The sequence below is a fragment of the Podarcis bocagei genome, assembly GCF_964188305.1.
Source record: "Podarcis bocagei genome assembly, chromosome: 4".
Classification (NCBI taxonomy): domain Eukaryota; kingdom Metazoa; phylum Chordata; class Lepidosauria; order Squamata; family Lacertidae; genus Podarcis; species Podarcis bocagei.
The window spans coordinates 84,353,746-84,377,292 of NC_138128.1; the positions used below are offsets into that span (position 1 = coordinate 84,353,746).

The 23,547-nt window shown below is 44.6% G+C and overlaps 3 protein-coding genes and 1 long non-coding RNA gene across 6 annotated transcripts in view; 1 reads left to right on the forward strand and 3 right to left on the reverse strand.

The window, feature by feature from the left end:
* Positions 1-9,532, reverse strand: part of LOC308585576 (uncharacterized protein) — a 136,957-nt gene extending 127,425 nt beyond the window's left edge. For both annotated transcript variants that reach the window (XM_081191341.1, XM_081191340.1), the window contains exon 1: positions 9,202-9,532. In XM_081191341.1, the coding sequence (XP_081047467.1) occupies positions 9,202-9,277 (76 nt within the window). In that variant the 5' untranslated portion in view covers positions 9,278-9,532. The remainder of the gene's footprint in view (positions 1-9,201) is intronic.
* LOC308585578 (uncharacterized protein) overlaps positions 1-23,547 on the forward strand; it is a 97,641-nt gene that overhangs the window by 23,302 nt on the left and 50,792 nt on the right. The gene's annotated exons all lie outside the window — the stretch shown is intronic.
* On the reverse strand, positions 7,289-9,193 carry LOC308585604. Its single transcript, XR_014007527.1, has 2 exons — positions 8,909-9,193; positions 7,289-8,145 (listed from the first exon to the last, which is right to left on the reverse strand). It is a non-coding gene; the product is annotated as an uncharacterized lncRNA (long non-coding RNA).
* LOC308585584 (transmembrane protein 254-like) lies at positions 15,414-22,265 on the reverse strand. 2 transcript variants are annotated; one of them, XM_081191353.1, is made up of 4 exons: positions 22,092-22,265; positions 20,591-20,694; positions 18,647-18,737; positions 15,414-17,495 (listed from the first exon to the last, which is right to left on the reverse strand). In XM_081191353.1, exons 1-4 carry the CDS (start codon positions 22,203-22,205, stop codon positions 17,340-17,342), a joined length of 465 nt encoding a protein of 154 aa, XP_081047479.1. In that variant the 5' UTR covers positions 22,206-22,265; the 3' UTR covers positions 15,414-17,339. The 2 variants fall into 2 exon arrangements, with proteins under 2 accessions (XP_081047479.1, XP_081047480.1); XM_081191354.1 differs by having other exon boundaries at positions 18,647-18,706; positions 22,092-22,262.

Genomic DNA, 23,547 nt, shown 5'->3' on the forward strand with positions numbered 1-23,547 from the left:
CCACCCGCATCCCAAGATGCTATATAGATGGCATCATACCCCCTTGAAACTAGCGAAAATGTATAAAGGAGGATCACCGATTTGTTGGAGATGTAAAACAGATGTGGGGTTATTTTACCATATGTGGTCATTGGGGAATTCTGGGATAACATCTATAATGAATTTAAGAAACTATTCAAACTCACCTTGAAAAAAAACCCAGAGATCTTTCTTTTAGGCATCTTACCATTAGAAATTAAAACCTTCACAAACTAGTTTATAAATTCTTACTGAAGCTACTGATCAGATCTTAGAACATGTCATTGGCCTGGTTGTACATAACACTAACCCCTTATTAACATTAACCACAGTTAATAAACCATGGTTACAACTGAGGCATCAGGCAGATAATCAGTTAAATCTTGATTCAGTGCATTGTAGAATCATTAAAAGCACAGTCAGAGCAGTTTGAATTTTTTGCAGCACTTCATTGACAACATTGCAAGTTTTGGGCAATGGCACTTTAACCATAGCCAAGGAGGGTATCCAGGTTCACACGTAACACTAAGCTTTGGTTAACATTAGCTAAGATTTCTAAACTAGCTAGAACATTTAACCATAGTAAATAAACCATAGTTATGGGCTGGGTTCACCATGCAGCTCTTCTTTTCAGGCTGCATGATAAAACATACTCACACAATGGCAGTGATCAGTCTCAGGATCAATCATGGTTCATCGTGCCAGGAATAAGGCTGTAATACAAAGAAATCCTGTAATCTTAATTTTCAGATGAGGAATTCTCTCACAGTTAACTGAATAGATAATTTGTGCTCAGGCCAAGGAAGTTGGACCATCAACACCAAATCAGCCTGAGATGACTCTGTCTCTCTAAATAATTATCTTTTTTATGGACACAATCAAGCCCAACCTTATCATTCCAAGGGGCTAGGGTTGAGAGACAGAACTTGTCTAGGGCCATCTCTTGAGTTCATAGCTAGATAAGGCCACATGAATGAAACAAAAGGCAACATGAATGAAAGGAAAGTTCCCATGCTATGTTAACAGGACATGAATGTATCCAGGCCCCATAAAAGTGTGTGTGTGTGTGTTTACTCACACTAAAGTAACCATTGTCTTACTGAATAGGAAACCCTCTTTTAACTGAGAAATTTGGAAAGTATGAAACTGAAGTAGACACAAGCTATTTGTTGTTGTTGGCTGTTTTTTTAAAAAAAAAACTTTGAAGAGAGGCCATTTTCAGAAATGATTCTCAGAATAGTTATTTTTATTCAAATCTTTATTGGCATTGACCTACAAAAACTGGCAAGCACTAGAAAATAAAAATAACAACAACAAAGTACTATATTCGGCACCTGATAAAGGTGTTTTTGCTTAGGCTAGCCTATCTAGGCATGTAGAAATGGAATGTGTTTTAATATCTTTTTAGCTTACTGCTGATTTAAATTATATTCCAAATTTTTAAAATACTTGTTTTTAACTGTCAGTCACAAATGTTTACTTGCCACCCAGGGGTTCTTCCTCCGAACTGGGCTCTAAATGGGGCTCGCTAGAAGAGCATTTGCTCTCATGCTATGTCAAGTTTCCTAACACCCCGGCCATAATAGGTGGCGATTTTAATGCCCGCACAGCAGCAAATTGGGACCCGCTGACCAAAGCCAAATGGTGGGTTACCCCAAACCTTGATAATTATGATCTGGAACATATCATGAGGAGAACTTCTAAAGACCAACGAGTTAATGAGGCTGGAGTATTCCTCTACCAAATGGCCATCCGTTTAAATCTGGTCCCCCTAAATGGCACATGCCTCCCTGATATTCCAGGGGATTTCACTCACCTGAGTGTTAAATCAAACAGCGTCCTCGATTACCTGCTGGTCTCCAGTGATCTACTTAAGTGTATTTCCACCTTTAAGATCGAGAATGTACAATCTAGTGATCATCTTCCCCTTGTAGCCAAGCTTTCCCTGAATTGGCAGTCGGAGGCCTATAGACATGCGACCCAGATGGTAACCAACGTATCTCTCCAAGTAAGAGGAATCAAATGGTCGGAGACCCAGGCTCAAAGGTATCAGGAATTCTTTCAAAAAGAAATCCTCGGGCCCCATCCCTACATAGGCTCTGCCTCAGACGAGCATAGCATAGTGTTGAAACGCTTCCACCATCATACGACTGATCTTACGTCCTTCTTCAGGTTACCACCCAAAATATTAAATCGAAACGAGTATACTTACGGTGCCCCCTGGTATAACTCTCAGTGCAAACAAGCAAGACAGCGCCTTCGTGCTATATATAATGTATATAAGACCTCCGATGCATCTACTTTGCCAGCTAGTTATGCACAAGCCAAGCAAGTTTACAAACGCACACAGAAAATTGCCAAACGTGAGTGGCAACATAATCGCTGGCAGGCCTTGATTACTGCTTCAAAATCACATAGATCCAGGGAATTCTGGTCTCTGATTAACAGAAGGGTGAGGAAATACCCAAGGGCAGTCATCCCTGCACCGACATGGGAATTGTTCCTGAAGAAATGTTTCTCACAGGCAGATGCTCCCTCCGACCATCTGATGCATCTATTTTCCCACCTACCTATTTGGCCTCCCACCGATCCGGACGAAATAGCCAAGCTAATAGCCCAGCTGAAACCGGGCAAAGCCCCAGGGCCCGACCTGATCCCTGCTGAAGCCATCAAACTACACCCAAAATGGTGGGCTGGCATCTTGGCCAAAACCTTCGACGCAATCAACACTTCTGGTCTCATCCCCAAAATATGGAAGGAGGCCATTATAGTACCAATTCATAAAAAAGGTTCTCGAATGGAGCCGGAAAATTACCGTAACATCAGCCTCCTTTCGATCATAGGGAAAATTTATGCCAGCTTTATGCTGACGAAACTATTGCGATGGGTAGATGAGACTAACCAGATTGGCCACGAACAAGCAGGGTTCAGAATTAAACGCTCTACAACTGATCATGCAATAGTTCTTTACCATCTGGCACGGAAGTACTCCTCCCCTCCCCGGGGCTACCTGTGTGCTGCCTTCTTAGATCTTAAGGCAGCCTTTGACAGCGTTCCTAGAAATATTCTTTGGGAGAAACTTGCGAAACAGGGCATCGATAGAAGACTCTTATGGCTTATATGTCAGCTCCACAAAGATACCCTTGCCAGAGTGAGACTTACTCCTGCGGGCGACCTCACAAATTCGATACCAATAAACAAGGGAGTGCGCCAAGGATGTATATTGGCTCCCTGCCTATTCAATCTATTCATCAGCGACATGCGAGCACCCCTAGTCAACTCATCTCCAAGTACACATGCGCCTAGACTAGCGGATTACCGCTGTCCACTCCTTTTATATGCAGACGACGCGGTAATTCTATCTTATACACGTGTTGGACTAACCAGAGCTCTGAAGATCTTTGCCACGTATTGTCAACTCAACCAATTAACCATCAATCATGCTAAATCTAAGATTCTGATTTTCGCCAGAAGTCGGAGATTATACGAATGGAAGCTTGGTGGAGCAAAAATAGAGCAAGTCCTAAAATTTCAATACCTAGGAGTTATTTTTCAATACAATTTGGGGTGGAAAGCACATATTCAACACCTACTTAACAAGGCCAAAACTCTGTCATATGCGCTCCTCCGATTTTTCTTTTCGGATGGAGCTTTGCATGTTCCCTCGGCCCTAAAGGTGTTCAAGGCAAAAGTGGTTCCCGTGCTTGCTTATGCTGCCCCGCTCTGGGCCGTGATGACAGACCTTGCTCCTCTTGAGACTCTGCAAAACCAATTCCTACGTCGGCTCCTAATGCTCCCCCTGTGCGTAAGCAACGCAGCCATGCGACTAGAATTGAAGATCGCATCCTTAGAAACTTGCCTGTGGAAGCAAGTCTTCAATTATTGGTTATCATTGTGGCATAGATTACCAGACCATTACCTTGTCCAATGCTTATGGCGAGATGAATTCTCCAGCCTTTGGACTAGTAGAATTCATGCCAAACTCCTGAGCTATGGAATCTCTCCCTTAGATTCCCTAAAACTAGATCAAATCACTGCTCAAAGACTGATCCGCCAAAGACTGGATGACATCGATTTACAGCGAAATTATACGCTGGGGGGAGGTGTTTGTTCGCCCCAGAACATTGGTATCACTTTAACTTACTGCGTTCCATCATACCTCTCCTCCCTTTCGACTGTTGCCCATAGGCTGGCCTTCACCAAAGCGAGGTTTAACGTTTTTCCCTCCAATGTCCTGAGACATAGATTCTCAAAGGGCCAAGCCTCCGCCATGTGCGAATGTGATAAGGAGACGCCGGAGTCGCTTCAGCACATTATGTTCACTTGCCCCTTATTCAAGGTGCCACGGGCAAATTTGTTGGGATCAATCATACAGAAACTAGAGGGTACCCCACCAAAATTCCACCTTGCCCAAATCTTGCAGGATAAGGATACCCATACGACCCTGAAAGTGGCTAGGTTCCTGGTCGCTGTCCTTACCCAAAAGCGTTGCCAAGGAGCACCACAAGCTAATTAAGGCGTAGTATGCCATTCCATCTTATAGTATTTTATTGTTATAGTAGTGTTTTAGCGGCTGTTTTTTCCCACGTGCACAGGCTGTTATTTATGTCTTTTTTTTATCTGTATGGGCCTACGGCCGTAATAAATTATTATTATTATTATTATTATTATTATTATTATTATTATTATTACTGTCAGTCACTGGTAATTTTAATGTTTTGTTTACAGAGATTCTATTACAATCAAGTGGTCTTTAAATGTTTCTTTTTAATGTATCATTATTAAAGATTTTCTTGGTTTACAAAAGTATGTGCAATCTCTCTCTCTCTCTCTATTTTGTCTTTAAATGTTTTTAATTAATTAATTGTTTTTAAAACCCTCCTAAAACTAGACAAATAGAGCAAATCAGCAGCTCTTCCTGCATCCCTAAATCAGACAGGAATAATCCAATGTAGATCAGTCGGTGGGGAAAATTCTGTGCAGTGTTTGAGCTGGCAAGTAGTTTGAGGAGAAAGGATACACACCTGGTGCTTCAGAGATCTGCCTGCCCTCACTGTAGTCTTATTCTTATCCTGAATGCAATTGGAGGACAGCCAAGCAGAGCAGTTTCCCAAGTTATCATTCTCTTAGGATTGCTTCACACACTATTTAGATAGACATCTGAATGTTCAGCAAATCCATGTAAATTTCAATTCAGATAGAGCTATTCATGACATCATAGATGTAAACATGGTGATCAAAGTTCTCTGTCAATAGTGTAATCACATTGATGAAGCAATACAGAAGAGTTTAAGTATTAACTGGTCAGGGTGGCAGAATCATTTGGTCTGGGTGAATAGAAACTGGTCTAGAGAGCAACAATTTGGAACAAAAATGAGGTTCACCTTTAACAAAAAATAGTAAGATCCAACCTCCCACTAAACTACACTTTTTAAAACTACAATTCTAACAGCATTGAACTTTTCCCCCTTGCACTTTGCCTTAGCTGTTTTATTACATTTTTAATGGATGCTTGTGAGGTTCATTTCAAAAGCAGCACATAAGTAAATGAAATTGTAGGGATTGAGAGGGAGGTATTTCTGACTATATGGATCTGTCTTGATTTATAATAATTAAAAATCATGATCAACAAAAAACAAAAGAGAACAAAGAACTTCCAAGCAGAGGCGGATTTAGGGCAGCACAGCCCCCCCACGCTTTGCCTGAAGGGGCCACAGGGGAGCAGAAGGATGGAGGAATGAAAGGAGCAGAAGGGAAGGCGAGAGGGGGCAGCCTTCCTCAGAGGCCAGAGATGCTAATGCGCTTATCTCGCCTCCTGGGTGGGTCCCCCCTGCGGGGTGGGGGGTCATTGTGTTAAGAGGGAGCAAAGAGGAGACCGAGGGGAGGGGGAGAAGCGGGGAGCCTTAAGAGTTATCTCCTATCCGCTCCCCAGGCGCCACCACAGGGCGCGGCGGCGCCATCTTCCCTCAGGCATGTATATACCGTATTTGGCGGTGTATTAGCGTGTTGGTCTGAGGCCAGGCAGGGTTCAAATCCCTGCATAAACGCACGCACACATCACAAACCCTGCACGCACGCACACCACAATCCCTACAGACACACACACACCACAATCCCTACACACACACCCTACTACCAGCCCCGAAGCTCACTCGGGTGCCTTTGCGCCAGTCGCCGCCTCTCAGGCTGGTCTCCCTCGCGGGGGTGGGGGTGTCGGGGGCTGAGAGGGCGGAGGGGGGAGAAGGAGGTGGCCGCCTCAAGGTCCCAGGGGAGAGAAGGTGGGGTCCTAGGAGCCAACTCTTGGGCCCAGGTCCCCCCCCCCCAATTTTCTATCCAAGTGTGCGCCCCTGGGTGGGATATAAATAGAGAAATAAGCTCCTGGAATTGAAACCCAGTTTCAGAACCATTTGGCTGGAAAGCAAATCCTGAACCGCATAAGCAAAATTGGTCCCTTGTCTGGTTGTCAGAAACTCAGCAAGGATTAGCTTGGTTTAAGATTAGGGACAAAAGGAAATATTGAATGATGAAGTGATAATGTGTAGCATTATAAACAGAATCTTGTAAGGCATTCCCAATACTCTCAATTAGCATCCTCATTTAACCTTTTGAATTCCAGGATTTAACCCAATGTCTGAGTCACACCATCAAGCTACTGTGGATTTTGGTTTGGGTGAACTCTTCCTTCGTGGAAGTTGCACGTAAAAGCAGAGAGGGGAACCATCAAAACCAACCCCTTTCTGTATTCAGGCAACATTTCAAAAAGGAAGTGCATTATGTAGCATGACAGACAGGCAGGGCTCAGAAAAATCCATCCCCATAGAATCACATGCACAAAAACACACGTGTATATCTATATCCATATATGCTTTGTTTTCTGCAAAAAGTACAAAAATACATTATGCTTACAACACAATGCATCAAACATTAAAAAACAAAACAAAAAAATAGCAAACCAAGAAACCAATAGTAATAATAAATAATAATAGCAATAATGAACAGTTTATACTTATACCCAAATTAAAGTAACCGCCAACCCCAACTAAACATTTAACCCATATCAACCCGTCAAAAACAAAAGCAAAATTGGAAACTTTTGAAACATTTCCCCAATTGTTCCAACCCCAGATTTTGACTGTGGCCCTTATTTGAACAAGTGGCCAATTGTTCAGCTTTTATTTTTGATTTCTATATACAAGTGCTTTTAGCTTGCTTGGGCAGAGGGAAGAGAATGCTTCAGTAAAAGGAAAGCCAGATGATGATCCCAGACAAAGGCATTAAAATAACAAACTTTATTGTAAAACTTTAAAATATACAAAATTTAAAAGTTAGGGGGGGATTTATATGCATGGGTAACCCTTGAAGGCGTCGGGAGAAGGGAAATATTGCTTTGCTGCCAATTTTGCTGCCAATTTTGCTGCCAATCTTCAGCCAACATTTGCACAGGATTTGCAGCTGGATAATTCCCCATTGCATGACTGTTCCCCATTGCAGACCAGGGAGTTTTACTGCTTGATGGAGTGCAGAAGTCACCATTCGATAGTGGAGGCTGCCTCATCATCTGTGCACCATAATATGGAACTGGGCAGTTCCTTTCCTGGGAAGTCTCACAAAACCCAGTTCCACAAACAGCAGCTGGCTGGTAATGAACCGGGTTCAATTCCTAGGAGTTCTGCTGCTGTGTGGCATAGACGGGCTCTCCTGGTTGCGTGGTGCTGAGAGGCGGCTGCCAGAACCCTGCTCCTCCATAGCTTTTGGGATAATGGAAGCTGCATGGCTGCTATTATTGCTGCGTCGGAATTCTTGCGCTGCTTCTTGGAATGCTTGGACTTCTTCTGTCACAGCGGCTATAAGGAGCTGTAGCTCAGTTCCTGATCATTGTTTTGGACCTAGTCATCTTTGTTCTCGCTCTTCAGTTCTGAAACCAGGTCTGAACAAAAGCTTTCGGGATAATGGAAGCTGCATGGCTGGTAATATTGCTGCGTCGGAGTTATTGCGCAGCTTTTTGGGCTGCTCCCCAGGCTTTTAATGGACTTCTTCTTCTGTCACAGCGGCTATAAGGAGCTGTAGCTCAGTTCCTGATCATTACTTTGGAACCTTTGTTCTCGCTCTTCTGTTCTGAAACCAGGTCTGAACAAAAGAAAGGAGAGAACAAAATGCCCATTATTTCCAAATGCATAGGTCATCATTTCACTTTCTAGCTCAAAGGACCGCCAAATAATTGTGCCTCGTGTAGTGTAATTTTTTCAGTGTGGGAGAACTAGGGACTTGCGGGACATTGGCTAGAAAAGCAATGTTGCTTAACTGTGGTACGAACTGAATGCTGCACATTTGGTCTCTCAATGCAAGGTGCTGAATGCTGCAATCCTAATAGGAGTATCCTATGCACACTCCCTTGGGAGTTCAGTCAGGTGGATCAGGCTATAAAGGCAGCCCAGAAAACTGGATGGTTTTAGCCTCAAATTAGAGTTGAAACCACGTCTGTTAAGAGTTTTTACTGTTCAAACCCAGAACCTTTGATATTTGAAAGTATGTGCCACCAATAATTTTACTGGGAAGGAAAAGGAAGCCTTAATCAGGAACCAGGATTTCTGAACAGGTATGGGCACAATTTCTTCCTAAATTTGAAAAGGAGCAGACACAACGCACCCATCCCTTACAAAAAGCCTTTACATCCACGGTACAACACCCCCCCCCCGAAATAAAACCCCACAAAAACCCAGGAAAGAGGAATTTGGCTCTTGACTAAGGAACCTTTCACGTTAAGCTTGGAGGCACCTGGATGAGCAAAGGCATTCAAATGACAACGAAAGAATTATTCTGAGTGTTTTAAATTTATCCAGTATTTGCGATTTAAGGAAGTCCTAGGAACCCCCGCTTTCCCCCTTCTTACGTGCACACAATCTTCCTCGACTCTGATGTTCCTCGCCAGCGCCTCCCTGGTCTGGTATCCGGGGTACACGTTTTTTTCAAACCCCTTCTTTAAAAGCTCGATTTGGGCTGGGGTAAAAACTTTCCTTTTTCTCCTATCTCCTCCTTTGGGGTAGCTTCCTACTGGGAAAAAACAAAGAGGCAAATCTGAAGGAAGCGCTTGGTTAGCTTAAACTGAAGCGACGCTTGCAGATCTTCCTCCCGACATGGAAAGCTCAGGGCTTAATAATCATTTTTTAAAAAAGTTTCTCTTACCTTCGTTGTTGGTTGCCATCATGAAAAAACTCTTTCTTGCTCTCTCCTGAATTGGTTTTGCCTTAAAAATGGACATTAAGATCCCTCAGGTTCACTCTGCTATTCTGCTGGGGGTTCAGTATGGGCATTTATCTCCGGTGGGCAATCCCATCCTTACTTCTCAACCCATACGAGGTTCCCCGGTTGCGGAATGCCCTCCCAGTCAGCTGCCCTGTCTTCATCATTTTTGCGTTTCACCCTTACTTCTCAACCAATAGAAACAGTTACATTCTCTTTCAAAAAATCGGTTGCTTTGCCAAACTGGGTGTAACCCCTCTCTCCATCGACACCCCTTTCGGGTGCCTGCTACACCTTTTCTTTGTCAAAGCACACCCGCATTGTACAAAAAACACACTTGCGAGGTCCAACCAAAGAACACCCCCACACACACACTTTGTGTCTTAAACGGGTACTCTCTTTTTTAAAAGGTTTTTGTTGTTCTAAAAAGAAGCAAGTGTAAATTATTTCATATCGACAAAGAAGCTTGGAACAACTTAATTCCAATACCCCTCATTCCAGCCTCTGCCGTCTAAATAAATTAGTACATTGCCTTGGATGGTACATTGTACATTGTACATGTACATTGCCTTGGATGGTAACTGCCAGCAATCGCATCAAACGCGAATAATACCGTATATAGCGGCAGCAACCGAAGAAAGAAATCTAAGCTATGTAAGCAAGCTATATTTTATTAACATATGATTAAATTTGCATTCATTTTTTGCTGGTTTTGAAGACTTAGGAAACAGCTTACGTTCCTTTAAAAACGGTGCATTGGATATGCAAGGGCACCCGCCATCTTAGAAGAGGAATTCCTTGCACTAAGAATGTCTTTTTCAAGCTGGTACCTGCAAGTTAGGATTCATATGTTAATTTTTAATATGTTTTTTTCATATGTTAATCTTTTAAAAACCTAAATAAATAAATAAAATGACAGTGACGTTGTAGTTGGTTTAAACTGCTTTAATTTAATCTGGATGGTCAGCCCATTTAAAGAGGTTTCCCGGTTGCGGAATGCTCTCTCTAGTGAGCTGCCCCGTCTTCATCATTATTGCGTTTCATTAGGAATTTGAAAATATTCCCATTTACTCGGGCATTTGGTGTCTGCTGAATAATGATCCTGACAACCCCGAGATCAGCGGGCAGATGAATGATTTAAAAAACAAACCAACAAACCTCCTATAATTAGTTTTACGATTCTTCCAAGCTGAAATTGCTTTTAGGTGTTTAAAATTGTTATTTTTTTAATGTTCAAAATGTTTTAGAATTTGTTTGCTTTGTTTTTGTTTTTGAAGTTTGTACTGTTTCTGCTTGCCGATGTAGGCTCCGAAGGGCGGCGTATAAATTCAGTAAATAAAAACCATAAGAACATAGCAACCCAGAACATTGAATAGGTTTTATTTGTAGGAGGACGAAAAAAGGAAAACAAGCAAGCAAAGTTGAGGTATCAAATACATAGCAGCTTTTCAACCTATTACTAGTTCGTTTAGACATTATGTCCCTTTCTTCCTCCTAGGTTCAAGGATCACAATGTTTCACCGTGTAAATTGTAACTTGACAAATTTCAAAGCAGAATGTACCACAAGGTAACTTCCTAATATGAACAGCACCAATGCTGTGGTACCTCTAGTTCACAGGCAACCCTCCTATAAAGCTTCATTGAAGGCAGTAGAGCACAAACCTTGGGGGGGAGATTAAGAGCAAGAAAATGAAATAAAGCATATGGTAGAAAAATCAATTAAACCTTATATCCCCATCTCAAACTTCGGTTTTTTTAAAAAAGGAATAGTATATTTCAGTATTTAAAAAATACTGCCAATAAAGCTCTCTCTCCCTGATCGACACCCACTTCATCTCATTTCCATTTCAAATATTAAAATTATTATATTACTCAAATGTCCAGTTTGACTGTGGGCAATGTGTTATGCCTGCAGATATCAGAAAAAGTGGAGCTGTGTCGACATTTGCTTCAAAAGCTCAATGTATATTTTGAAAGAGAAATCTTTAAATAACCATCTAAGCTCTTTAAATACCCATAATGCTTCCATTCATTACCGTAAGTTTGCCTAAAAATTCTTTTCACCATAAGATATTTTACCAGAAATCATACTTCAATGTGGGTGCTCTTTGGAACGATCTGTAATTAATTAATGTGTGTGAGTGTGTTAATCTGCAGGTTGTTAGACAGCAACTTTGTGGTTTCTGAAGCCCATTGTGAATAGGTTGTTTTTTAGAAAGTGTAGCCTTGTTGAAGAAAAGTATAGTGGTAATTTGATTAAAGAAAAGAGTGCTGGAACAGAGACATAGCAGACACAGCATTCTTTGAAGGGCTTTATGGTCTAGCTGCAGTTTTCAAACAAATGCCACTAACAGTCAGCATTTGGACAGCAGACTAAGCAGACATTCAGGTCACCTAAATACAGTGAGAAGTATTATATTTCTATTTAAATTAGAGTAATCGTTTTTAAGTTGCCTTTGTCCATTTGTTTATTTATTTCATTAAATGTATACCCCACTTGATAGTAAACCACTTTGCAGTTTTTTGCTTTACAAACAGATAAAATAATAAAATTGGGGGGGGGGGAATCAACCATACTTCAAAACACACAAATTAATATTACCTTAAATTAGCACAGACCAATTGAATGATATCTGTGTCCTCGTTTTAGACAGTGCTGTGGTGGTCACCATTTAGTCTTCCTCCAATGAGTTCTGGGAGGCACCTACTGGGCTATCACTGTAGAAACCCTTTCTCTCACCTAAGGGAATCTAACAGGAGCTGGTAGATGGTTTACTCCTAGGCATGTGCAGAGTGCTTCCCCCTCAGCATTTGGCAACCGCCCAGGGAATGCTAGTGTGAGGCCCCTCAGGGCTTCCTTATGGAGGAGGGAGAGAAACACCAGCCGAATTCCCAGGGGCAGGTTCAGAAAAAGAGACAAAGTTGAAAAAGTGAGCATTTGCCTGAGCTGACGTCCCAGCCACCTTGGCCAGACTTACTCCTGCAGGGGGGTCGGCAGGGCCGGCCCAAGACATTTGGTCACCTGAGACGAGTTCCAAAACTGTCCCCCTCCCCCAGGGAAGAAGGGGAGAATGGAGATTTTTGGGGGATCAAGATCAAATGGTGAAGAAAGGCGGGAAGAGACCAGTGTCGCCTCCTCTTTGCTCCGAAGCTGCTGTAGAGGCAGATTTGGAGTGGGGTAGAAGTGGAAGTGAGGAAGATCCAGCTCCCAAGTAGAGGCGGATTTAGGGCAGCCCAGCCGCCCCGCCCCCCCCCCGCCCCCGCTGAGCCTGGAGGGGCCAGAGGGGAGCAGAAGGATGAAGGAATGAAAGGAGCAGAATGGGAGGCGAGAGGGGGCAGCCTTCCTCAGAGGCCAGACATGCTAATGCGCTTATCTCGCCTCCTGGGTGGGTCCCCCCTGCGGGGTGGGGTGGGGGGGGTCATTGTGTTAAGAGGAAGCGAAGAGGAGACCGAGGGGACGGGGGGAGAAGGGGGAGACCAGGGAGGAGGAGGAGGAGGGTGGCCGGTGTGACGCCGCAGGGGAAGGCGTGGCCAAAGGGCGCCAAGGCAAGACAGGCGGGGGCGCATGCGCGGGGGCGGTTTGGGAGGGAAACGGCGCGCAGCGCCAACCTTGAATCTCTGAGGCGAGGCGAGAGGGAGTGTGGGAGGGGCTGCAGTTGGGACCAGAAAGAGGAGCGGGAAGGACACCCCCGCCCCCCCGTTGCCCCAGCAAGACGTTGGTTATAGCGCTGATGCTGCGGGAACGTAATAAGGGAAGACAATGTCGAGAAGGAAGCCCTTAAGAGTTATCTCGTAGCCGCTCCCCAGGCGCCACCACAGGGCGCGGCGGCGCCATCTTCCCTCAGGCATATACAGTGGTACCTCTAGTTCGCAGGCAACCCTCCTATAAAGCTTCATTGAAGGCAGTAGAGCACAAAACGGGGGGGGGGGAATTAAGAGCAAGAAAATGAAATAAAGTGTTCAAAATATCCCCCCCACAAAGTTTTTAATAGATGTATGTGCCTTAGCCTGCAACATGGGCATTTATAAGTTATTTATAATGGGCGTCCTTTCTGGAGGGAGAACATGGAACTCCTCAGCAGCTCCTGGGATGCCAGTTTCTTTCCCCAGGGCCTTCCACGTGAGAACGCCAGGCCGTTGGAGGAAGGAGACTAAAAAGGCCCTATGGGCACTTGGCCTCTACAATTTTCGGCTTAATGTGTATCCATGTCTACATGGAAATTTTGTGCCAATTCGAACAGGTAAAGCAGGAAGTTCTCCTGTCACCTGCCTCCTCAACTGGCGTGACAAGCAGTTCCCGGGGGTGAGGCACGGTGAAAGATAGAGGAGATGGATGGGAACAGTTGCCAATGCCTTGTCTTCTACAGTATTGAGAAATGACAAGATCTCTTTCCTAGTGGGCAAAGTGAGAGGGGAAACCTCCACAGGCGAGTCCCTTCAGCCCATTATCACGGGGAAGGCTGTGGGGGAAGAAACTGGCATGCCAGGAGCTGGTGAGGAGTTCCATGAAAGTTCAGTGTCCAGCCTAATCAGATTTCGTGCAAATAATGGGGAAATGCGGAAACATGTGCTTTGCCTCAGCTAACAAAATGGCTTGCGCTGTTCCTGCTATCTACCCAAGTATCATCCTTCATATAACATTAAACTTTTTAATATGCATATTGCAAAATGTATGAAATGAATTCCTGCAGGCAGCTGAAAAAGGTGGCAAGAACTTTCCTGTGCTGGTGCTGAGAGACTATGACATTCTGTTCCCAGAAGTTTATCTATCTTGACCTCTTCCCTCCCACTTTTTCACAAGCAAGTGAAGCCACATTTTTTCAGAGGATTTTCAAATATTTCTTTAGTCTGGTTTCCAAACATCTTTACTGCTATTTTTAATGCCTGGTGTGTGTGTTGTTAACCCTTTCTTTTCTTTTTTACACTTAATGTTGGCTTGAGAGATTGTCCTTTACAGGGCTACTGTGAAACTCCATATATAAACTGACTGGGCATTCCAATGTGGACAATATGTTCTCAGGCCAGTTGCAAGCAAAGACAGATTCCTGCATATTCTCCAGCAAGGGCAATGCAAAGTTTTGTCACATCACCCTTTGCCAACCCTCTGGGGGCAATATGCCAGTGGTGGGTTTGAACAAATGTGGATGCGACCACCCTACACTATCACACATGCACTCACACAAACAGCTCCCCCCCTTCCTAGTCAAAAATCAATGCAGTCTTGGGGGAAGGGAGAGATTTGCTTGAGAGATCAGGGCAGACCTGTCTATACCCACTCTATAGGGCAGGGATGAGAATGTCTAATTCCCAATTTGGCAGATGGGGAAGGGTTAAATTCTGCCTCAAGTCAGACACTACAATGAGAGTAATCCAAAATGGTTGCGCCTGCTAGGGCAAGCCATTTGCTCTTAACACATCTGTAGTGTGAATGCAAAAACAACATGTTTGTGTATGTATACACATGCACACTTGTACAAATTATCTGGCCGTGTTCCTGGGATGCCCAAGTGCATTTCCTCACCAACTCCTTAGCATTCCTGCTGCAAACAAAGGGAACTGAGGAAAGAACCCGATACGATGACACACAAAAGCAGGTATTGTTGAGTCAACCCCTTCATCCTATTAAGGCCTGGTTATTGTTCAAAATTTCCTAGAAGGTGGTTGGGAAAACCCAGGCTGCATTAGGAATCCTCTGGGGGGCCTATACTTTGTGTTTTGGCACCTCTGCTTTAAGGATGTGAAACCACCACCCCATCCTTTGTAACAATTCCAGGGCACGCATTATATTTTAGAGAGAATTATTAGCTTTATTCAAGGCCAGCAGTGAGACAGCTCTCGGAAATTATCAGCTCAAAATGCAGCATTATACCAATTAAGCACCCTATCTTAGAACACATTTTTATCGCAAGAGGCAACAGTCAAAGAGCTCACCATGTTTCCCTTCAAGTATTAACAGTATAAAGAACAGCAGAAGCTACCTTTAATCATCCAGACAATAGCCAGGTAAAAAGTAATGTGCTAAAGAGGTGATTCTCAATACAACAAGCATGACGGAATATGCAGGGTGTTCAAGCACAAAAAGGCAAAATGCTAAAACTATGAGCAGCAGTGTTCTTAAGAGCTGCCTAAAAATAAATCCAAATGAGACACAGAGTTTGAAAGACATTATAGGGCATTTCAGCAGAAATCATCAAGAGAATTAAAAGTCCAAACCAAAGGCAAGAACTACGGTCTAATGTGGCAGAGAGTCCCAACCTTTATATATTTGCACAGGCACAGAATCAGTGGACCTGTCTCCTGCACCAACATAACAATGGCATGCACTACAGTAAAAATGCACTGCACTAATACAAAATGCTAAAAAGTTGGTGGGGTGGAGGGGTTTATTCAAGCTCTGTGCTGGTGCCCTTTGCTTCTCACCTTCGTTCTGCCCCTGAGCTTATACTAGTGAAAAGTCTCTCTAGAGAGGGTAAAATCTTGTAAACCACTTCACCCTGCCAAGCAATGCCATGCCAGGGAAAAACTGCACCAGTAATTTTCCTTTCTCAGATCTGGGTGGTGGCATTGCATAACATGTAGGTACTAAACATGTACATACTAAACAGATACTAAACACATTGGCCAACACATCTATGAATTAGACACCAACTCATCTGACAGGCACTGTTAATTACTTCCTCCAAATCCAACTAATGTGCTGTTTCTAAACCTTCCTCACAGACAGCTCTGTCTATCACGACACAGCTTGGATGAGGAAAGCCTAATGAAAGCCCTATCAAAGCTTTCTCTCAGATTGAAACTAGTAGATCTGCTTTGACGTATTTCTTGGGGGGGAATCTCCCCTAAAGAATTTAAGGCATGTAATATAAAACTACCTTTTAACAGCACGTTGGATCTCTGAGAAAGAAAACTGCCCCAGTGGGGTTTCTTGGTCTTGACTGCAGTTCTAATGTGGTCACAGCTTTCTCTCTCACAGCCTTTTGCACTTCAAGAAAAGCTTGCGCCATGCCCAAGAATTTAGTGCCACGGTCATTAACTAAAGTGCTTTGCAATGCATGCAGGTTGTTAAGAGAGCACCAAGAAAACATAAGAGCAAAACCTGCTGGTAGACCATTATAAATCAGAGTTTGTGGTGGCAGAGTTTGTGGAGAAAGATTGCAAGATGTTCAAGATGCAATGCTGACCACATCTACTTGCAGATAAACCCCTTTAAACTCTGGGTGGGAAGGTGGGTGAGAAAGAGAAGAGGTTTATTTCTCAAGAAACGGGAAGAAAAGTTAACCAAGCCACCTGTTAAAACTGGAAGCCCAACAAGGATAATCTGTACTGTTGCACATTATTTTTAATAGTAATTATTATTATTATTATTATTATTATTATTATTATTATTATTAAGCACAGCTAAAAGTATTAATGGAGTAGCATTAGCCCTCTTGGTCTATGGTGCAAATGAAAATGCCACCTTGCCTCCCAGTCACAGCTACACCCTGGACACAGTGTGGCTGCATGTAGAGATCAGTGCTCACAGACCTGCTTAATCTGCAATCCTTACCTGTAAAAAGGGTGGCGGGGGAGGGGAGAAAGAGGCTCATAAATGAAGGGGACTATCCATACAATCACTTATAGAGGGCAATCCAGCCATGGATGCAGGCAAAACCAGGGGAGCAACAGACAGGTGCAAGTTGGGCCCAAAGGAAGATGCCTCACCACACTTCTATACAGCTCAGTTTATGAATAAGGCTACTGTTAGACCTGAGAAGTAGAGACTATAGGTTGCTCTGTGCTTGCTCTGTTTGTCGCCCCTATTTTAAATTGGTCCTATGCAGATATCTTGTGAGTGTTGGCATTTTGGTCCTGACCATTAAGAACTGGCTTTATTTCCTTGATCTAAAAAGAAAGGCTCCATCCCCCATTGTCACAAGCTAGTTTCCTCGCTTTGCCCACAGCTGCAAAACCTGCAGAGAAGACGTCTGAAAGAAATTTCTCTTTCCAAGTGAAAGAGAAGATTGCCACACTTTTGAACGCACAAAAAACGTTTAGAAATACACCCATCCCTCTCGCTGAAAAATATACCCCAAAGCTAGACTGCGTTGGAACCTTCTCTTCTGGCTGAATCCTTCACCAACTTTTCTTCCGAGGGTTGTAGGTCAACAAAAAGAAGAGAGATCCCATTCCAAAGAAAAATGTTTGAACCAACCACAAACGCTGAGTTGAAGGGTCTGTGATGCCTTTCATCCTGCAGTGAAGAGACAGACAGATAAAGCCTGACATTTCTGCATGAATTACCTAAAATCCAAGTTAAGTAGATAGATGTCTATTTTGCCCTCAGCTGCTTGGAGGATGGGCAGAAACTGAAGTTGGGCTGTTATCCACACCCCTGCTCCCTCACCAGAAGCCTTCAGGGAACTTTCCAGGGTGGCATGTGATACACCAATGAAGGAAAGATATCAGCAATGCAGTCACTAGTTCCAGATAACCTCCAAACAGGGTTTTGAATCCAAGTGCATATATCTGGGATTTAGAACCATCATATTGTTACTCTTCTACTGGCACTCACACAGACCAGCCTACTTACACAGTCACTGGCGTCTTCTTGTGCTTCTTTTATGTTCTTTTATTTTGCTTACTTCATTTATACATCCCAAAGCAATTAACAATACAAAATCATCAACAATAAAGGCATATATAAACACAATGCAGATAAAGGCCAGGATAAAATTCTGATTAAAAGGCTTCTTAGAAGAGGAAGGTCTTTAAGAGGTGCCTAAAAGACAATAGACAGAGTTCTCAGGGGTAGGTGCCACCAAAATTTAAGGTCCAGTTCCCGCATTATACGGAGCAGATCTCCTGATGAGATGGTATCTGCAAGAGGCCCTCTCCTGCAGAATGCAACCATCAGTTGTATATATAAGGTGCAAGACAGCCTTTTAGGTATCCTGGTCCTCAGATGTATAAGGCTTTGTAAACTAGTACCAACGCCTTTATTATTATTTTTTAAGAAACCTGACAAAAGGATCAGGGTAAGTTCACCTGCCACAGCTGGGTTGGGTTCCAATGTACATAGCACACCTCATTGGTTCAATGTTGGAATGCACTGGTTGCTTTTTAAAAAGCAAATTCAACGACAGCTCCGAAGTCAGTCCTTGACAGTATTTACTTTAGACCCAGTTCATGCAGATAGGTTGTGAAGATTATTAAAACCTGTGTGTCACTTCCATACCACTTTATGCAGCGAGAGGGAGTGCTCATGCACAACACCCCATATCCGTACCCAGAAAACCAGCTCACAAGCCCAGACACAGCTTTGCCGCGCTATCTGCTGTTTAGGAGAGGGCAGAGGGAGGTGGAGGTAGAAGAGAGACCCAAAATAAAATAAAAATAGCTTACTTGCATAGCTTGAGGGCATATAATGCTTCCCCTACGTGGATTAACCAGGTAATTAAATATCTGAAAGGAAGGAAAATAACACCATTTGTAACTGGCGTAAATTAAAGCAAGATAAGGGTTAGCCCAAAACATTTAGGTATTCCCAGGGGGAAAGCCAAACACATTCCCAATCACCAGCTAATTAACAGGGGACACAACCCTGTTATTTCTCATGCAAGCCCTTGTGAAATGGACAGGAGTTCACTGAAGCAACACAAATATGCTTTCTGTGATGCCTGTTTATTTCGGTAAGCATGGCTTGTGCAAGAGAAACACGCAACAGGCTCTGCCATAGGCTCTATCTGCCTCTCATGCCACTGCCTCTGAAGGGTACCGAAGATGAGCTTGTCTTATTGTATGGCTCCCTCTGTTCAGGTGCAGGAATGGGGTTTTCAAAAAGCAGGCAATCATTCTGCCCTGCCCTTTACATTAATGTGCATATTTCTAATAACAAGTTATGCATGGCCTAAACCGGACCAGAAACACTACACAGTCCGAGTGGAGTAAGGCATGTATGGAGCTGCTCTTTAACCCATAGCTGCCAACCGTCCCTTATTGGGTGGGAAACTCCCTTATCCCAGTGCTGTGTCCCGCTGCTGTCCCTTATTGATGATGTCCCTTAAATTTCCCGGGTTTAATGCGCGCCCAGCTCGGGAGGGAAGCAGCGGCTCGGGGTCCTCCGCCTCGAGAGAGCGAGCACACAAGCTGCCGTGTCTTTGTCTCTCCCTTTTCCTCCTCAGGGGCACATTGTGAGGAGACGGGTGGCGGCGGGCGGGCAGGCAGCCCCTCTTGCGAGACTTCTGCCACGCTGCCAGGGGAAGCCGGAGGCGGCAGTGGTGGCTGCGGCTGAGGAGGCGGCCTGAGGGAGGAGGAAGAGGAGGGGATAGGGAGGGACACAGAAGGGTGGCACTTCAGCAGCCGCGCCGCAACCGCCTCATGCCGGGCTCACGGGCAGCATGGGCGAGAGTCTCTCTCCCTCCCTCCCTCTCTCTCAGGCAGGGAAGGGCCGATGGAACTCCTCGCCCCTGGACGACGGCAGCCCCAACGTGCTGCTTCGCATACCCTCCAACCAGTGCAGTGATTTCCCCCTCTTCATCCCTTTCATAACTCTATTTTTATAAATCATTTGTCCATCCATACTTTTCTGTCAATCTTACCAATGTATGTAACTCTTTACAATAGCTTTTCAAATAAATTGTAAACTTTCCCCATTCTTTATTAAAGAGGTCCTCATTCATATTAAAGCGGTCCTCTTCCTGGTTTCTAATTCTGCCTGTAAGCTTTGCCATCTCGACGTCGTTCATCAGTTTTGTCTGCCACTCTTCTTTGGTGGGAGTTGTAGACCCTTAGGATCATCTAGTCCAACCCCCAGCAAAACACAGTCAGTCGCAGCCAAAGCAGCATGGCTCCATGAGTGTGGGATTTCTGTATAAGCTAAGCCAAAATCCCTTATTATGGCTGCTGATCCCTTTTTTCGAGGCTGCTGGTCCCCAAATCTGTAAGTTGACAGCTATGCTTTAACCCAGGTGACAAAAGTGCTCAGGGGAGATAATTATGGGCTGGAAAGCTACCAGACGAAGAGGAACAAAGGCTAGACAGCCTGTCCCGATCTACCCTTCATACGTGTGTCGGGCTAGTTTTTACAGTTAAAGAGGAAGGAAGAGAAAAGAATGAGGCCCTGGGTCCATTGTTAGAAACTCTACAATTCTATGACTCTATAATCTCAAAATACATTGCTTGACTGTAGCTTGCTCTTACATTTCACTTGTCTCTCCCAATATGCATGGAGAAGCACATACATAGGGCTGCATATTATATTACTCACCCTCCCACCCACCCCCAAAATCCCCACTGTTAGGTGAGCAGAAGGAATGTGAACAGGTAGAAGATGAGAATTCAGCTTACCCGATATTGAGAAGAGTTTTATGGTTTTCCACCAAATATTTAGTGAAGGTGCCTAATGGTCCCAGAAGGTCATAGGGGATTGTTGAGGGTGAAAAGACTGCCCACTGAGGTGTGCGGAGGGGGAGGGGAGAAAGAGATACACATTTAAGTAAGCATATGTAACCTGAGGTACCCCTGTATATACGTGTCAACATAACACACCATCCTGCAACATCAGAATTCACAACTTTTGTGTTTATCCTCCAGTATCCATACATAATATATGAAATTCGGGGACATCAATACAATGTGGCACAATCCAGAAATTAGCAGCCATTTGACCAGCGGTAGGCAACCGAAGGCCCGTGGGCCAGATCCAGCCCAATCGCCTTCTCAATCTGGCCCACAGACGGTCCAGGAATCAGTGTGTTTTTACATGAGTAGAATGTGTCCTTTTATTTAAAATACATCTCTGGGTTATTTGTGGGGCCTGTCTGGTGCTTTTACCTGAGTAGAATGTGTGCTTTTATTTAAAATGCATCTCTGGGTTATTTGTGGGAATAATTTGTTCATTCCCCCCCCCCCAAAAAAAATAGTCCAGCCCACCACATGGTCTGAGGGACGGTGGACCGGCCCACGGCTGAAAAAGGTTCTGACCCTTGCATTTTACAACACTGGACTTAGGCAAGAAAGCCCACATCTGATGAGATATTGGTCTAGATCCCCCTAAAAAAATAAATCACAATTATCATATAATGTACTTCCAGAATAAACCTCACCAGTACAGTGTGTGCTATGCATTAAAGCCGGCTGTCTTCATGAAATGCACTAAAAGTGCACTATGGCGGAAAACATATTTATACTGGACTCCAATCAGGGATTCAGCTCCCAAAAACCTTTGAGTGGGGGGGGGGGGAGAGACAGAAACAAGAAAAATGGCCTCTATTTCAGAGCAGCAGAAAATAACTCAAGATTCCGGGGTTTGTTTTGGTTTTTCCCAACCCATTCATTTCAGTGGAAGAGTTTAAACACCTGCTTCAGGCTTCTACCCTGTGCCCAGTTGCAGTGGAGTAATGCCCACTGAACTCAATGGGGCGCCCTTCTGAATACTGTAAATTCTCCCCGTGAAATAAATGTGACTTTAAAAAAACCACGCTTGATTTGGGCGGGTTCATCCCTAACATCTTCAAAGCTAAGTACGGTGCATAGGGATCCCCTCCAAGCCTTCCCATCTCTGGCTCCCACGGCAAGAGAGACATAGCTCAGCCCGTGCAGGTCGCGCGTTCGAGTCTCGTCGGGCGAAATGTTCCGGGCTGTACTATGATCCTAGCTGTCAACGTTTCCCTTTTTTAAAGGGAAATTCCCTTATTCCGAATAGGATTCCTCGCAAGAAAAGGGAAAAGTTGGCAGCTATGACTATGATCCCCGCACGCCCCCCCCCCCAGGGTGCCCTTTGGAGCCGTGGCGCCCCGCGCTTCCGCGCACCAGGTGCCCCGGGAGCCTCCAGGGAGGCTGCGCTCACCCCGTGGTAGCTCAGGCCGACCAAGATCGCCACCATTACGAACAGGTTGGAGCGTCGGAAGTAATCGGCGCGGTGCTCGGCCTGGGAGTCCATCGAGCCCGCCACCCTCCTCATCTCTCCGGCGATCGGGTCTGCTCCCGCCGCCTCTTGCGAGCAGCCCCAAGCAAGCGCTCCGGGGGGCGTGGCGCCGGCGCCGTATTTGCATTTGGGGAGGAGGAGGGTTGGATTAGGAGGGATACGCGGGGCGCACTGCCGCCGGCTCCGCGCTGCTGCCTGCTGCTTTTCTCCTCTCGCGTATCTCGGGCAACCGCGAGTGCGAGGCTTTGTGGCAAACTGCTGGCGGCAGTTCGCACAATTGGAGAGTCGGAAGAGGTCCCCAAGGGTCATCTAGTGCAACCCCGCCTGCAGTGCAGGAATCCCGCCGAAAGCCGTCCCTGCGTGGGCTCGACTTCTGGTTAACAGGGCACTGACCCATTGTGCCACAATTCAGCACAGTGACAAGCGAGACAAGAGGGGGGATCGTAGAATCGTACAGTTGGAAGGGACCCTGATGATCATCTAGCCCCCCCCCCCGCAGAGCAGGAATCTTTTGCCCAGCGTGGGGCTCGGACCCACGACCCTCAGATTAAGAGTCCCATGTGCTACCAGCTGACCTGCCCGTGGTGGTGCAATAGTGCCATGCGCACCTCATTCACACAAAATCACCACCACTCACTCGCCTTTCTGGAGTTTGCACACTCACTGAGTCCCCATCCCTAATGTGCTGATTGTCTGCTCTTCTTGCCTTTTCCAGTGCTTGACCCCTCTTGCTGTTGGCTATTCTGCAGATTAGTTGTGCTGTAGAAGGCGTGCTGGAGAGACCACACATTTCAAGAAACGCAAAAGTGACTTTTGCTAGGTTTTAATAACAAAAACAAAAACTCCTTTTACACTAAATTACAATATATCAATATGCATGACCCATCCATCAGGGTATTGAGAGAGCTACGGGCTTAATTAACACAACAGCTTAACATAACAGCTTAATAAACATTAACAGCACCTGCTAAACTGCTTCACAGCTGTAAAACTAGGTCATGTTATTTGCTCTGGCCCTTAAAGCCATACACATCCTGTGAAACAATAATGAGCCTTATATTTAAAGAAACCATTCAACACTTGCTTCTGGTTTGCCTTCCTTCTCTTCTTTTATAAAACAAAAAATGGGCCAGGTTTTGTGTGTCAAAATGGTTGCTTTTGCTGGACAGGCTGGATCAACAAGTGTTTTTTCTTTTTTTCTTTTTATTTCCCTGCCTGCAAATTGTTAATGAATGACAGCCTCTGATTGGCTATGGTTCCAGGAGGGAGAGTTTAAAAGGAGAGGTTTTGGAGAGATAGTTAGTTTGAGAGGGTTGGTTGAAGTGGGTTGGAATTGTGGTTGGAGAGGGTGGGAGATAGGTAGGGAGACAGGTTGAGG

Excerpts from the sequence above, each read along its gene's own strand:
- LOC308585584 (XM_081191353.1), bottom strand. The coding sequence starts at position 22,205 with ATGAGGAGGGTGGCGGGCTCGATGGACTCCCAGGCCGAGCACCGCGCC. Across the intron at positions 18,738-20,590 it reads AAAACTCTTCTCAATATCGG|TTACAAATGGTGTTATTTTC; the intron begins GTAAGCTGAATT and ends AATTTACGCCAG. Across the intron at positions 17,496-18,646 it reads TATGCCCTCAAGCTATGCAA|GATGAAAGGCATCACAGACC; the intron begins GTAAGCTATTTT and ends TCTTCACTGCAG.